At 41.4% G+C, this 15,101-nt stretch overlaps 1 protein-coding gene across 1 annotated transcript in view; it reads right to left on the bottom strand.

The window, feature by feature from the left end:
• Positions 1-14,419, bottom strand: part of NUFIP2 (nuclear fragile X mental retardation protein interacting protein 2) — a 23,203-nt gene extending 8,784 nt beyond the window's left edge. The window contains exons 1-2 of the mRNA XM_006874186.1: positions 14,054-14,419; positions 7,320-9,035 (exon numbers count right to left, since the gene is read on the bottom strand). Of these exons, the coding sequence (XP_006874248.1) occupies positions 7,320-9,035; positions 14,054-14,330 (1,993 nt within the window). The 5' untranslated portion in view covers positions 14,331-14,419. The remainder of the gene's footprint in view (positions 1-7,319; positions 9,036-14,053) is intronic.
• Between the last annotated feature and the right edge of the window lie 682 nt (positions 14,420-15,101).

Below are 15,101 nucleotides of genomic sequence, written 5' to 3'. Positions count from 1 at the left end.
GAATAACAAAGAACACAAGAATTGCACAGAATTGAACAATGTTTTGTTCTGTCATATGGAGTCACTATGAATCATAGCCTACTTGATGGCAACTAAACAACAACTTCCATGAAGGACAGTGATGGTTTAGTGATAGATTGTCACCCTCTATGTGGAAGGAGCGCAGTGGCTACACAATAAGCTCTAGATAGACTGGGAACCACAAGGCCCACAGTTTGAGTCCTCCCGTCACTCCCGTGAGAGAAAGATGAGGCTTCCGGTTCCTGTAAAGATTTACAGTCTCAGAAACTCTATGAAGGGTCGCTATGAGTCAGAACCGACTCCAAGGCACTTAAATAACATGTGGGAGGATCAGGTTCAATTCCCAGCCAATACACCTCATAGTCAACATTCTTAATCAGTGGAAGCTTTAATAATGAAGAACTTTCAATGGAGCTTTCCAGACTAAGGTGGGTTACGAAGAAAGCTCTAAGCACTCTATTTCTGAAAATTAGCCCATGAAAACCCTATCACAATGGTCCATTTGAACCCCAATTGACCACAGGAATGGTGCAGTATTAAGAAGCAGCATTTCACTCCATTGTGCATATGGAGTCAGTCATCATGAAGCAGAGGCCAACCCAAGATCAGCTAACACCCTCCATGAAAAAGTCATTCTGCATTCACTCTTCCTACCTTCTTCCCTTTAGAAAGTCACCCTACTCTGAAATGTAGTTATTTGTAACCTTATGACATTTAAATTCTTGCCTTATACTGTGTCTTGTTCCACCTTTACTTGATAAATTCTTTAAAGAAAAAGGCTCACCATGATCTAGTCTACTGTATTCCCAGAACTTAGCAAAGTACTTTGCCTATGGTAGGTGATTCACAAGGGAAAGGAAAAACGCATACACGAAAGTATTACATGACTCCTTGTTGCTTATAAGTGCCACCAAGTCAGTTGTGTCTCACAGTGACCCTGTATAGGGTTTCTAAGGAGCGGCTGGTAAGTTTGAACCACCAACCTTGCGGTTCAAACAGACCTTACACTCTAGTACATTAACTCACACCATCACAGTAGGACTCCTTAGTAGTATAGTACACAAAACAGAAATGATCAAATGGAACTAGCTACAGCATAAAAAATGCCAAAGAAATTTCTCTAGATCGGTAGTTCTCCATCCTGGCTGGCAATCTGAATCATTTAGGGAACTAATTATTATTCCAGCACCCAGTCTAGTATCTACTGAATCAAATCTCGTATCCCAATCACCTGTGGAAAGAGGGGTTGTTAAGTGCCATTTAGAAACAATTTCTTAAAACTTCATGAGGTTTTTTATACTTAGCTTCTCCTTACACAGCAAAGACACTCAGGTAATTAAAAAAAGCAAAAGGACATATATCAGAACGTAAAATGAATTATTGTTCCTCTAAAGTAGTCAAGTTAGAACATTTACTCCTAATGGTAGCAACATCTACTATAGTTTTTAATTCGCTATGGGTTGGAACCAATTTGATGGCATTAACAACATAGGAATGCTATATGCTCGCTACTACTTACACTATAGGGTTGCTATACTGATGTTGCTATGTTGTTCTTGTTAAGTGCTGTCAAGTTGGTTCCAATTCATTGTGTTCCTGTACAATTTTTCAAGGAGCAGCTGGTGAGTTTGACCCACCAACGCTGCAGTTCAAACTGAGTTGAATACTTATTCTACAGTGCTACACCAGAACTCCCTAAAGGACAGAACTGTTCCCCATAGGGTTTCCTAGGCTGAAAATCTTTTGGGAAGCAGATTTCATTTTCTTTTTTTGGTGGAGCAGCTTGTCAGTAAGTGAGGGAGTTGTTATACTGAACCATTTGTTGTACACTGCTATATTCTTACAAACCTCTGGTCACACCACTTTCATTAATTCATCAATACACACATCTTGTATTTAATATATATTGTAGTAGCTGTAAAGCCATAACTAATACTTAATCTTAAAAAAAAATTTGCACTATACACCCTTCTATCTACTTACTATTGTTGTTAAGTGCCATAGAGTCAGTTCCAATTCATACTGACTCCGTATAGGGGTTCCAAAGAACTGGTGCATTTGAACCACTGTCGTCGTGGTTCAAACCAACCATGCAGTTTACTGCTTTATCCTATACCACCACACCAGGACTCCTACTTACTATTGTTGTTAAGTGCCATCGAGTTGATTCTAACCCATAAGCAACCCTGTTTATGGTTTTGAAAGAGCAGCTTGAACCACCGAACTTGCAGTTCAAACCGACTTTGTAGTCCAGTGCATTAACCAGCAGCAACATACCAAGACTCCCCTACTTACTATGATGTTGTCAAGTGCTGACCCATAGTGATCCTGTATAGGGTTTTCTCAGGAGCAGCTGGTGAGCTTAAACCACCGACCTTGCAGTTCAAACAACTTTACAGTCTGATGCATTAGCCCACAACATCATACCAGGACTCCCTACTTACTATGGTGGCAGTGATGGTTATGTGCTGTGGAGTCAGTTCTGACTCATAGCGACCCTGTAACAGGGTTTCCAAGGGTGTAAATCTTTATGGGAGCAGAAAGCCTCATCTTTCTCCCGTGGGGAACAGCTGGTAGTTTCAAACTGCTGACCTTGAGATTAGCAGCCCAATTCGTAACTGTTACGCTACCAGAGCCCCTTCCAACGTACTATGGTGGTGGTGGAGGTTATGTGCCATGGAGTCGGTTCCAACTCATAGCGACCCTGCACAGGGTTTCTGATGCTGTAAATCTTTACGGGAGCAGAAAGCCTCATCTTTCTCCCGTAAAACAGCTGGTAGTTTCAAACTGCTGCCCTTATGGTTTGCAACCACTCCTCATTTATTTGGATTCCTTATTTGGAATTTGCCTTCATACTAAAATTTTTTAGCTACAAAATCAAAACTGGCATCACTTTCGCATTTATATTCAGACATGTAGAATAGGGAAAAAAATGTATCACATATGACATGCATGTTTTATTCACCTCAAGGTGAAACAAGGAGATTGCCTTGTTTCAGCTCTTATACTACAAACAGAAACCTTTTTTACATTCTATTTATTGACACTTTGGCCCATTTTTGTACATTATTATGTTGGTGTTTTTTCTGCCTATGTTCCTACTATGTGCAAAGTCTATGAAGTGCCTTATATACAAAATGTGTGTTATTCATTCAGGCATGATTTATAGTGCTGTTGGTGGTCAGTTCAATGTTAATGAATCAACAATATGTATTAAATACGGTGTCTTTAAAACAGAAACACACAAAGGTACATGTATTGATCAGTTGATGAAAATGTTGTGACCAGAAATTTGTAAAAACCTAAACCTTCATTTCCCTCCTAGGGAGAAATGGTTCAGTATACCAACTCCCTCACTTGTTGACATGGTTAGATTCCCAAGGACCAGGTCATTATACAAAACTCAGAATTATGCAAAAATGGAGGATGACCACATCACATCACACCATTACATAACTGCCAAACCACTGAAATCATGGCCAAGAAAGTTGACACAACATTAATCATCATAACCAGCATTACTCGTGCCTTGGCACTTCAGTGTTCTCCTTACTGCCAGACATACATCATTAATACAATATACATTTGCCAATTCAGTGTTCACTGCAACTTTATAGAATAACTACCATAAAAATCAAAAATACGAGGGAGCGTTAAAGTGCGTAAAAACAAAAAACAAAAAAACCCCCACTATCTTTTAACTCTACTTTTTCGCGAAGCCCCTTATATTTACAAACTAAGTTGTTGAAAGGGCTTAATTGTAAGAGGTTATATATAGATCTTCTAGTTCTAAGCATATATATGTTATTGTTAAGTGCTTTCAAGTTGGTTCTGTCTCAGAGCCACCACCCTATCTATAAAGGATTTCTAAGAAAAGTTGGTGGGTTTGAACTGCCAACCTTGTGGTTTGCAGTCCAGTGCTGATCATACAGCGCCACACCAGGAGTCCATGTGCATTTATGTTAAGTGCCTTGAAGTCTATCTATATAGGAGTTCTGGTAACACACTGAATTAAGCTTTGGGCTACTATCAAAAGGTCAGTGGTTCAAATTCCACCACCTGTTCCACAAGAGAAAGATAAGGTAGTCTACCTTCCATAAAGACTACTGCCAAGAAAACCATACTAGGCAATTCCACCCTGTCACCTGAGTTGGCAACATCAAATACACGTGTTATGTACGCATCATCATATATATAAAATAAAGCACATATAGGAGGTAATTATGAATACTTGTCAGGTATTATGTTAGTTCAGATTCATAGCACCCCTTACAGGATTTCTGACAGCAGCTGGTGGATTTAAACAGTTGACCTTGTGGTTACCAGTCCTGTGCTTATCCTTCAGTGCCATACCATGGCTCTGGATACTTCATAGACATAATCAAAACACCTCACAGGATTGTTTGTCTGGGTTTGAAAGACCAGTCTCATGGGGCAGCTCAGTCAGTTGGCATAAAATAGTTTATAAATGTTCTACATTCTAGTTTGGCTGCCAATCTGTGATCTTAAAAGCTTACAAGTAAGATACACAAGAAATGGTGTCTATTCGTATGGAGCAAAAAAGAAAAGTAACTGAATACTCAGAAAAGAAACTAGGCTACAGGACTAATAGACTACACAACCATGGCCTCATTTGCCCTAAAAATCAAAAGAACTAGATGGTGCCTAGCTACCAATATTGATCATTCTGATCAGGTTGGTCTACAATAGATTGATCCCGATAGGAAAAGAAATGTGGAACAAAACTCAAGTTCTTAAAAATTTCCAATTTACTAGACTGGTTGTGAGATAATACTTTAAACCATGATCCAAAACTATACCCTAAGGTCACCTCTTTTAAGGAACAGATTAGGTCATATTACAAAGAATTATCACCTGTGAGTACTGTGCTCCTCTGAAAAATCATCTATGTGAGATCAAACAGTCCACAATTAATTACTCTAAAGCAAAGATAAGAAGGGGACGGAAAATAGGTAACTGGAAATGGAATAACCAAGACAGAAATAATGTGGATGTTGACACATTGTGAAAACATAACCAATGTCACTGAGCAATTTGTGCAGATATTATTAAATGGTAACCTAAATGCAGTGGGGAGTAGTCCTGGTATGGCGCTATGGGTTAATGCGCCAGACTGCAAAGCAGTCCGAACTACAAGGTCAGTGGTTCAAGCTCACCAGTCGCTCCTTTGAAACCCTCTATGGATTGGAATTGACTCGATGGCACTTAACAACAATACACTGTGTAAAAAACTTTCAATGAAAGCACAAAAAAATAAAGACTACACTAAAGGACTAAGAATACACATGTTCTTGTGTTGTTGTTAAGTGCTATTGAGTCAATTTGTAGGGACACTGTATAGGGTTTTCCAAGAAGCTGATGAGTTTGAGCTGCGACCTTATGGTTAGCAGTCCAGTGCCTATTCTACAACACCATACCCAGGAGTCTATGTTCTTATAGGATATTTCAGTAAACCCAACAGATTATTTAATAAATTTTTTAAAAAAAGCCTTTTGCATATTCAATAAATCTTTAAAAATCCAAATAAAGAAAAATTAGTGCTAATAGATCAATCTGGTGCCAGACTATAAAGCTGGTTGAACTGCAAGGTCAGTGGTTCAAGCTTACCAGCTGCTCCTCGGAAATCCTATATAGGGTGGCTATGGGTTGGAACCAAATCTATGGCACTTAACATTCTCGGAAAAAATTCAAACAGTCTGCTACTTTATGGCCTAATTGAATTGAATATTATCTATTGCTCTAGGAGAGTAAAGATTAACATTAATAAAATCCCAAGTACAAAACCCAAAGTAATGTACAAACTAAAACAAATCTTTTCTGTAACACCAGCAAAACTAAGCATAACTACACTTATGGAAGAACATTTAGTTGATCTAAGCATCACTATCTCCTATTTAGCTACATACACACAGAATATATCAAAAAAGAAATTGTAGCTAATACTCCCATCACATTAAAAAATGTTTGAAATTCTGACTGACATGATCCAATACATAATTCAACCTATTCCAGAATTTTGTCAGTTTAAGAACATAACCAGAAAACCTCTCAAGCTCAAACGAAGAGCATCAAGATATTTTGGTACAAGTTGACGGTCTCTTTGGAGGGTAGAAGGGCACAGAAAATGACAGCAAAAATATGCACCTCCTTCTATCAAAACTTAGCTTATATATAACTATGTATCATTAAGAAATCTAAACATTGCTTTTTTTGCTCTAACTTTCCTTAAAATCATGCAGTTCCTGGCTAACTCACTCTTTCTCCCAAATAGCATAGCAGAACAAGTGAAGGCAGCTAATTTTATCAGTCAGGATACCTACTCCTTAATTCCCATAATGTAATTCTACTATGTATTCCCATTCTTTTAAAGGAAGAAAATGAATATAAAAAAGGTATTTTACAAAATGTCTTCCAGTTTTTAGAAAAAGCATGCAGATTACATTAATTCACTTAAAAATGAAATGAGCCACTGTTCAAAATGAGAATGTGTGTACAGGCATGTCATTGTTAGGAATTTGGATTTCTGTTAAGAATGGAAGCAAAGATTAAGGTGGAAGGGGACAAGAGCACTGAAAACTAATGTTCTCTTTAGCACTAGTTGTAAACATCAATTCAACGGATTTAAATTATAGTTGCTATACATCAAGTTTTTCTTCAAGACACAAACTACATTTTAAGAAAATTATTAGAACAGAATGTATAAGATTTGACTCCCTTTTAACATGAGCTTTAGGGCTATGACAATCGCAGATTTTCATGAGTCTGGTCTCTTACGACATTAATTGTGCCACTACTATGGTCTGCCAAAATTATCTGGAGTCTTGTTGTAGAACTGTAGGATTAGCAATGGAATGTTAACTTTAAGGTTGTCTGTTCAAACCCACCCAACTGGCTCTCATACCAGGGTCACTATGAGTCAGAACCAACTCCACGGCACTTAACAAATTGTCTAGGTAACCCCTTAGTATTCATTATTCCTTCTTGCAAGAGAAAAAAAAAATTAGCACACTATCTTTTTGGACCCCTCAAACCCTGCTCCTACTTATTTTAAGCAAATTTACAACTATTACATGAGCTCATTAATAATGATTCACAGACAAGATTCTTCTATAAAATAAATCAGAATTCAGTTCTCTTAACTGTAATTCAACTAAGCTCTCAAATTCTTCATAAAAACAAAGACAGTAATTTCCCAAGTTCATCTTTTAATGCAGCCAATATAAATGTATCTTATATTAGACAATAAGAAATTTTTGTATAGAAAATAAATAAGTTACCTTTAGTGTGATATACAATAGCAGCCCTCAGGTCGAAAGAACCCCAGCTATCATTCCTTTCTAGGCCTCTCTGGTATTTCTGTTCTTTGGCAGAACCTAACAAGGTGTTCGTGGGAGAGGCCAAAGGATTCTGATTTTCTATCTCGTAGTCCTTTGAGAGAAACACTAAAGCACCTTGACTACTGGTGTCTGCTTTTTGCAGGTCACCTATATGACTAGGTTCCAAGGATAAGGCTCCACTCTCACTGGTAGTCCCAGATTTTATAATGCTACCCAGAACTTGAGGACTAGTCCGTTTTTCCAGCTCATAAGCCTTGGGAAACACAGGATGCTCAGTTCCTGAGGGGATTATTTCAGCACCCTGTGAAACCAAAGAGGCAGGATATTCCCCTTGAAATGTCACTTCCATTACTTTATGATCAGATGACTTCCCGATAACAGTCTCAGGGCCAGCACTGGGCTCATTTATAAATGATAAACCCCACTGATTCTGGAAGATATCCCCCAGGTTTTGCTGATCTGTCTGAGAGGGCAGATCTACTTGTGCTGTGCTCAAAAGCACAGTTTGCATATTTGAAGGATAGATAAAAAGGCTAGACTTAATTTGTTCAACAGCTGCTGAAGTTAAATTCATGTCCTGGAGAACTGAATCAGTTCCAGAAGAAATGGGTGTATTAGCAGCAGTAGTTAGCAGTGGCTGACCCCCCGAAGAATACACACTTGCATCAGTCGCTGCTAAAACAGGCCCATTAGAGAAGTTGGCAGAAGTAACAGATTTCAGCGCAGACATAGGGACCTGGGATAACCGACTTGAAGACTGGGTCTGAGTTTCCCCAGTAGATGACGAAGAGGATGAAGATGAAGATGGAGACACAGAAGAATTCTGTACAGTTTTGTTGAGGTTTTCCTTAACTTTGCTTGCATAACTTATTTTAGGAACTATTTTAGCGCTGCTATTGTCCACTGGAAAAACTGGGGGTGGTTTAAATAGGGTCCATGAATCCTCTTTGGAGGCAACAGCTGAAGCATGCTTTCCTTTGGGTCGATCATCAAACTTTTTGCTGCTCACACCAGGTTTAATATCAGAGCTTTTCCGAAGTATATCACCCACAGGTTTTGCTCGACTTGTTCCTCCAGGTCCACTTTCATACTTCCAAATGGGCTTCGAACCATCTACTCGATTTCCCTTTTGTTCACTATAGTCAGGCTTGAAAGTTTCAAGTCCTTGTTTTAAGGGTGGGGCACTGGTCTCTTGTTGCATTATTTTGTCTTGCACTAAATTAAGGTTTTCACAACCCTTGGCACTATTGCGCCTAGCTTTCCTTTTTTTAGGAGTGGTATATCCGCTTTCAGATCCACTGCCATCATTATCTGCCCCTTTGCCCATATAACCATTAGTAATATAGCCAGAATTACTTGTTACAACACCATTTGGAATTGCTACAGTATCCGTCTTGTCTATAGATTGGTTCTCTCCAGATTTGTTTTCATAAGACTTTCCATTCTTTTTGTCCATACTGTTTTTCTGAATGAAATTCTTGGTTTTAATTCCTGCTCTCCCAAAGGTGCTGGACTTCACAGTCTGCTTCACATTAGTGTCCATAACTTGCTGGTTGCCATTGAGGACCCTGGAAAAAGGGTTGGTTGCTTCATCAGAACCCAGGTTCTTTGAAGGTATTTCTCTTTCTCCAGCATTACCATTTAGTTCACTATAACCTAGGAAAATAAAAAGGTATTTTTTAATGACAAAATATAAATTATAATAATATCTAATATTTAACTATTTATTATGTGCTAGATAACACTGGAATCCTGGTTTGGCATTGTAGGATAAGCAAATGTACCACAAGTTCAGTCTGAACTACAAAGTTGGAAGTTCAAACCCACCAGCGATGCCTCAGAAACCCTGTACGGGTTGCTAGGAACCAATTCAATGGCACTTAACAACAACAACAGACACAATGTTATGAGCTTTAGCTCTTAAGTGTTATTTCACAAGTCTATGAGGACACTAGTCAAGCTCAATTTTATGGATTAGGAAAGAGGACTCTACCAGGACATTAAATAACTTGCTCAAATTTTTACTGCTAAGCAAGAGACAGAACTGAGCCAGGTTAAAATCCAAGTTTGAGGGTCAAGGAAAACATGACCTCTTAAAAGTAGTACACCATAATCCCTACCATCACCTATCTATTAATCTCAGATGGTCTTATAAGAGAGCTACCCTTTTGGCAATATCAAGTTAAACTGACATAGTAATTATTATTACAAGAAATTTCAGAGGTCATTCCCATGAAACCATAAAGGCTGGTGTGGTCATAATTAAGTAGTTTCCATTTCTGTCATTCTACTCATAATTTTAACGTTGTGGTTACCAATCGGGCTGCAAACCTTAAGGTCAGCAGTCAAAACTACCAGCTGTTTTGTGGGAGAAATGTGAGGCTTTCTGCTCCCACAAAGATTTACAGTCTCAGAAACCCTGTACAGGGTCGCTATTGGTCAGAACCAACTCGACAGCACGTAACAACTCATAATTTTAAGAGCAAATCTCTATCATAAACTTTTTCTAAAGAAGTATTAAATTCCCAGACATTACACAGATCATACTGTTAACATATGAAACCAAAATACCCATGTATCAATGTTTATAACCTTTCTAAGATATATTTTTCTTATTAAGTAACTTGCCCAAGTCACAACGTGGCAGAACTGGAACTCTGAACTCGTCTGTTTGGAATCCATGCTTTCATACCATGTCTTACTGCCAACACAAATGAGGCAGTAAGAAAATATTTACTAACAAAACAACAATGCAAAGCATCTAATTTTAAAGTGTTATGGTATCTACGTTTAATTAAAGACCTTCAACCACCAAAAACAGTTACCTTACATTACTACAGGTGGTTCCAAGGAGGTCTCAGAGTAATGATTCAGGACCAAATTAGGACAACTCAACAACTTATCTGCTTACTAATAAAATGACTAATGAAAACATTAGCTTACTATTTTTCTAGGAAATATTCATGAGAGCATTTGAGATCAAGTTATTAGATATATTATAGGTTAAATACCCATTTCAAGGAAGCTTTTTGAGAAGGATCCAACTGTAATGTGAAAATTATTTGCCTTTATCTTCTCCTTCTCTTAGGCCTTTAGGCCTGTGAAGGCTACAAGGTATTGAGCTTGTATTGAAATTTTGTTCTAAAAAATAATAAAGTATGGAGTTTTTTTTTTTTAAAGTTCAAGGATCCCACTATTCTGAAGGAATCTGATGTGAAAAGAACATAGTCTGAGAAGATTCATACACAGGATTATCATTTTAAGTTACTTCATTCTACATTAGAGAAAAAGGGTGGAAACATTAAAAACGAGCAAATAAAATCATTTCCTTCTATTGCATTGTGAGAAAATATTTAAGGTATAATTATTCCTCAAAACAATGGCAAAATCTGTACCAGCGAGACAAGATTTTGCGAAAGCTTTTAACTTCTTTGGGATTACATTTGTGGGAAGGGGCTGCTAAAAAGAATCGTCATTTTTTTGTGTGTGGAAAAATTCTAACTGCAAAACAGGAAGAAAGAGATTACTGCTTGGGATGATTTCTAAAAAGCTCCTTCTTTGAAAAGCAGAAAAGTTCCTAATTACAGGCTTAACATTTTTAACAAATATAACTTTATCCTTGGGCAACTGTGGACCAAAGAACTACACATACCAAACTATATATACCATTTAACATGCTAACCGCAGGTTAAACAAAGGTCTGTACCCTTTGACCATTAGTCATAATTTTCAGATCTCAAAGGTTATAGTCAATTGAAAGTCAGTTCTGACTCACAGCAATCCTGTATAGGGTTTCCAAAGAGTGCCTGGTGGGTTTGAAAAACTGACCTTAAGATTTACAGTTCAATGCTTATCCTATAGTGCCACATCAGGAGACTCCTCAATGAAAGGTTGTTATTAAGTGCCATCCAACTGGTTCCAACCCTTAGCAACCCTGTAAATACACCCCCAAATCCTATGTCCAAATTGTTGGACTAAAGTTAAAACTAAAAGTGGCTCAGATTCCAGGAATCACCAAAGAAAAACAACTCATATACCACTACACGCCAACTTTTAAGTTTTAATATATTTAAAAAAAAATCATTTAGCTATATGGAACTTTTCTCATGAAAACCTTGTTGGTGTATTATAATAAGTCTAACAGAGGTTTAGGACCAACTCGACAACACTTACACTATAAAAAAGTTACTAAAAATTTAATTCCTAGTGCTTTTATTATTTAGGGCTGCCATGGTAAAGCACCTATAACTAGACTTCAAATGGGAGTCCTGATATATCTCGCGTTTAGATTTGAAATTACTTAACACATTTGTCCCTCTCTTGCTCCCTCTTCTGGATAAATAAAAACAGTTCCTCCTCTTTATATGTTTGTGGGTAATAGGTCATTTAAAGCACCCCTCAATAGATCCATTTCAAAAGCTTTCTTAATAAATTAGCGTTATGCACCAAAGTAATAGAACCATAACCAGAGCACACATAAAAACTGCTTATCACAAATTGTTTCCGACTTTATGCGTTCTAGAATAAGACACTATTTTGAGGGATGCCACCTTGGCTGGTTCAAGGGTCACTTCTATATGTAGCCCCACCAGCTGCTCCTCAGAAATCCTGTACAGGGTAGACAGTCGCTATTGGTCGGAACCAACTCGACGGCACTTAACAACAATATGTAGAAAGGTGTACCAGGATAGTTAAGATGCAACTTTGCAATCTGAAAAGTAATAATCCCTACTACAGTAATTGACCCTAATAAAGTAAGGTTTTCTCAGCTGTAATCTGAAATAGATCTTTAAACTGTTTCAAATCCTTAGAACTAAATACATTCATGTGTTCCTACCACCCAAACATAGGAAAATTTGGCATTCCAATTATCAATCTTACGTTAAGCCTGCAATATAAGGCAATTAGCTTCGCTCCAGTTTTCGGTTAGCTTGTGTCACATTAAACCTTCACTTTATGATCATCCCCTTCAGTTTAATTTTTTGAAATCTATGTAGTTAAAAACTTTAAAGCTCATGTCTTCTAAAATGACTTTCATCCATACAATTCAACATGTTAATATACAAAGGTATGGTGATCAAGATGTGTTTTAAAACGGGCAAAATTCCCTTTTCCTGGAAACATGCAGAAAACCTCATCTGAGGCAAGATGGTAGTAAATTAACCTCCTCATGGGTGGTTCATCCTAAAGGGCAAGAACAAGGGGTCAAAAAACTCGCCCTCCACCCCAACATGTTCATTCTCTTTTTCTCAAAGGCACCACCCAAGCTCTGAAGGTAAGTGTTTGATGAGGAGGATTGGAAAAAAAAAAAAAAAAAACCTGTTGTTTTTTTTTTTTGTAGAAAATGAGGAAAGGGCCCAAGTGAAAGCCTCAGAGGCGGAGTCGTGAGCGAACCTGGCAGGAGAGGAGGTTCCTGTGGCAGAAACTCGTGACCCGGGAGCTCCGTTCCCGCTGGGTACCCCACCCGGCCTTCAGGCACCGCCTCTACCCAAAATGCACCCCCTACCCCCACCCCAGCAGCCCCGAAAAGTGCCGCGGCCGCCGCCCGAGGCCTCCTTTCCCCTCGACTCAGCTTCAAGGCCGGCTCCCCGCCCCGACCGCCCGCGCCTCCCGCCGCACCAGGGAGCGGGAAACGCGGCCGCCGGCGCACGGGGCCGGCGCAGGCCGCTCCCCTCGTGGCTGCTTCCCTCCCCCACCCCAACCGCCCCCGCCCCTCACCCCAGGGACCCGCCCGGGGCCGCGCGGCCGCCACTGGGTTACACAACCCCGGCCGGCGGCGGGGGGAGGGGCGGCCGAGAGCCGGCGGCACCCTGCAGCACCCGGGGGAGAGGCGACGACCGGTGGGGATCCCCGGTCACCCGGCTCCGCCGTGCCGAGCGCCCCTCGACACCCTTCCCCCTCCGCTCCTCTGTGGGCCGGAGTCGGTGACAGGAATCGGCTTCCAACATGGCGGACAGGAAGCGGCCCCGCGAGGAGAGAACATTCCAGCCGCGCCGGCTCTGGGGGGAGCGGGCCCGGGCCGCCGGCCTCGGGAGGAGCCGCGAGTTGAGACTGCGGGCTCCAGAGTCCAGAAAGCACGATGTTTCGGGGTGGAAATGACACGAGAGACGAAGGGTGCCACCCGCCCCCCCCGACGGGGAGCCCCAAGGCCACAGGTGGGCTTCGGGTGGCGGATGAGGAGGCCACTTCCTCAACTCTGCCCACCTACCCTCTCCCCTCGCCACTTGCAAAGGGTCTCGCGTCACCCACCCGAGTATGGATTCACTAGGCCTTCCTGAGTTACACCCTGAGGGAATTTGGGGTGGTGGTGGAGAGTCACCGTCTCCCAGGGCCCCAAATTAAGGCCCCCCTCAGGGCAGCAAAGAGAAAAACGGGAAGAGAACCGGGTTGGACTTCCAAGGCCGACCCTCCGGCCGGGGCGGGGGCCGGGAAGGTCACACTGGCCTGGTTGGGCCTCTCCCGAAAGGAAGGAGAGGGCGCTACAAAGCTCATTGACCAACCTGAGCCTGGGGAAGGGTTAGAAGAATGAAACTGGGTATCCCCAGACCCAGAGGACAGAGGCAGACACGCACACACACTCAGACCCCGTCCGCGCTTTTCGGATCCAGCCCCACCCCCATCTCTCCTGCCCCCCACCTCCAGGCCCCTTCCCCCACCCGCCCGCCCTCCCAGACCTGTTTTCTTCTTCGGCGTTTCCTGGTGCTGGAGGGCGTGTTTCTGCTCATGTTTCAGCGGCTTTGGCTGGGCCTTGGGGCTGCCTTCGGCTCCATGCTGCAGGTACTGGTGAGGCTGCTGGTGGTGGTGGTGGTGGTGGTGGTTGTGGCTATGGTTGTAGAAATAATAATGGTGATGGTGGTGTGGCTGTTGCTGCTGCTGCTGCTGGGGATGGTGGTGCGGATGGTGGTGGCTGTGATGGTGCTGAGGCTGTGGCTGGCCGGGCTTCTCCTCCATTGAAAGCGGCTGGGACTCCCTGGCTGAGGCTGCGGGCTGCTGCACCGTCAGGATCTGAGACTGCTTCTCAGGGCTCGCTCAGTATATCTGAGCGCGTCTCGCCAGCGCACTGGTTAACCGAGCGATTCTGCGAGATTGGCAGCCGCTCTCCAGCAATCAGGAGCCACGCTCTGCCGCAGGCCCCACCCCCTAGCCCAAATCCTCTTTCCTTCCCCTTCGCCACTGCCTCCCGGCCAACTCCACTTACCCTATGCAACCTCACAGGGCTGGGCCTTCAACGTCAGCACTATGGCTCTCTCTTCTGTCGCTTTCTCTCCTTCACCGCGCAGTCTGCGAACAGCACTTTCTACACTCTTCGCCGCCAAGCAAGTTCATGTCGAGTGTAGCAGATTCCATTGGCGCTTGGAGCCATCTGTTGGTTTTGCACCCCCTAGAATCTGTTGACCGATTTTTGTTGTTGTTGTTTTTTGATTTTTAATCCTTTTCCGGGTAACCAGAGGGGAAGCTCAATTCCTTTAATCCTGAGACCACTACAGAGGCAATACAAAAAGAGGAAATAAATATTTTTTTAAGAATACAAGAGCTTCACAATCCAGTACATCATTTTGTATTCTGGATTCATTTTGCTTTGTATTCATATGCTAATCTCTTCCTTTCTACGAAGGGATTATGGGGTTCCACAATGGGGTATCTGTGTAATTTTCTGAAAGGGCACAAAGGGTTTAAATCATTGTTCCTTTGTAGTTGAAGGCAAAGGAGAGCGGGAGTAAT

Source organism: Chrysochloris asiatica, unplaced genomic scaffold (assembly GCF_000296735.1).
Source record: "Chrysochloris asiatica unplaced genomic scaffold, ChrAsi1.0 scaffold00266, whole genome shotgun sequence".
NCBI classification, from domain to species: domain Eukaryota; kingdom Metazoa; phylum Chordata; class Mammalia; order Afrosoricida; family Chrysochloridae; genus Chrysochloris; species Chrysochloris asiatica.
Note: the sequence above shows the minus strand (reverse complement) of the source record. Positions and strands in the feature narration are given on the sequence as shown.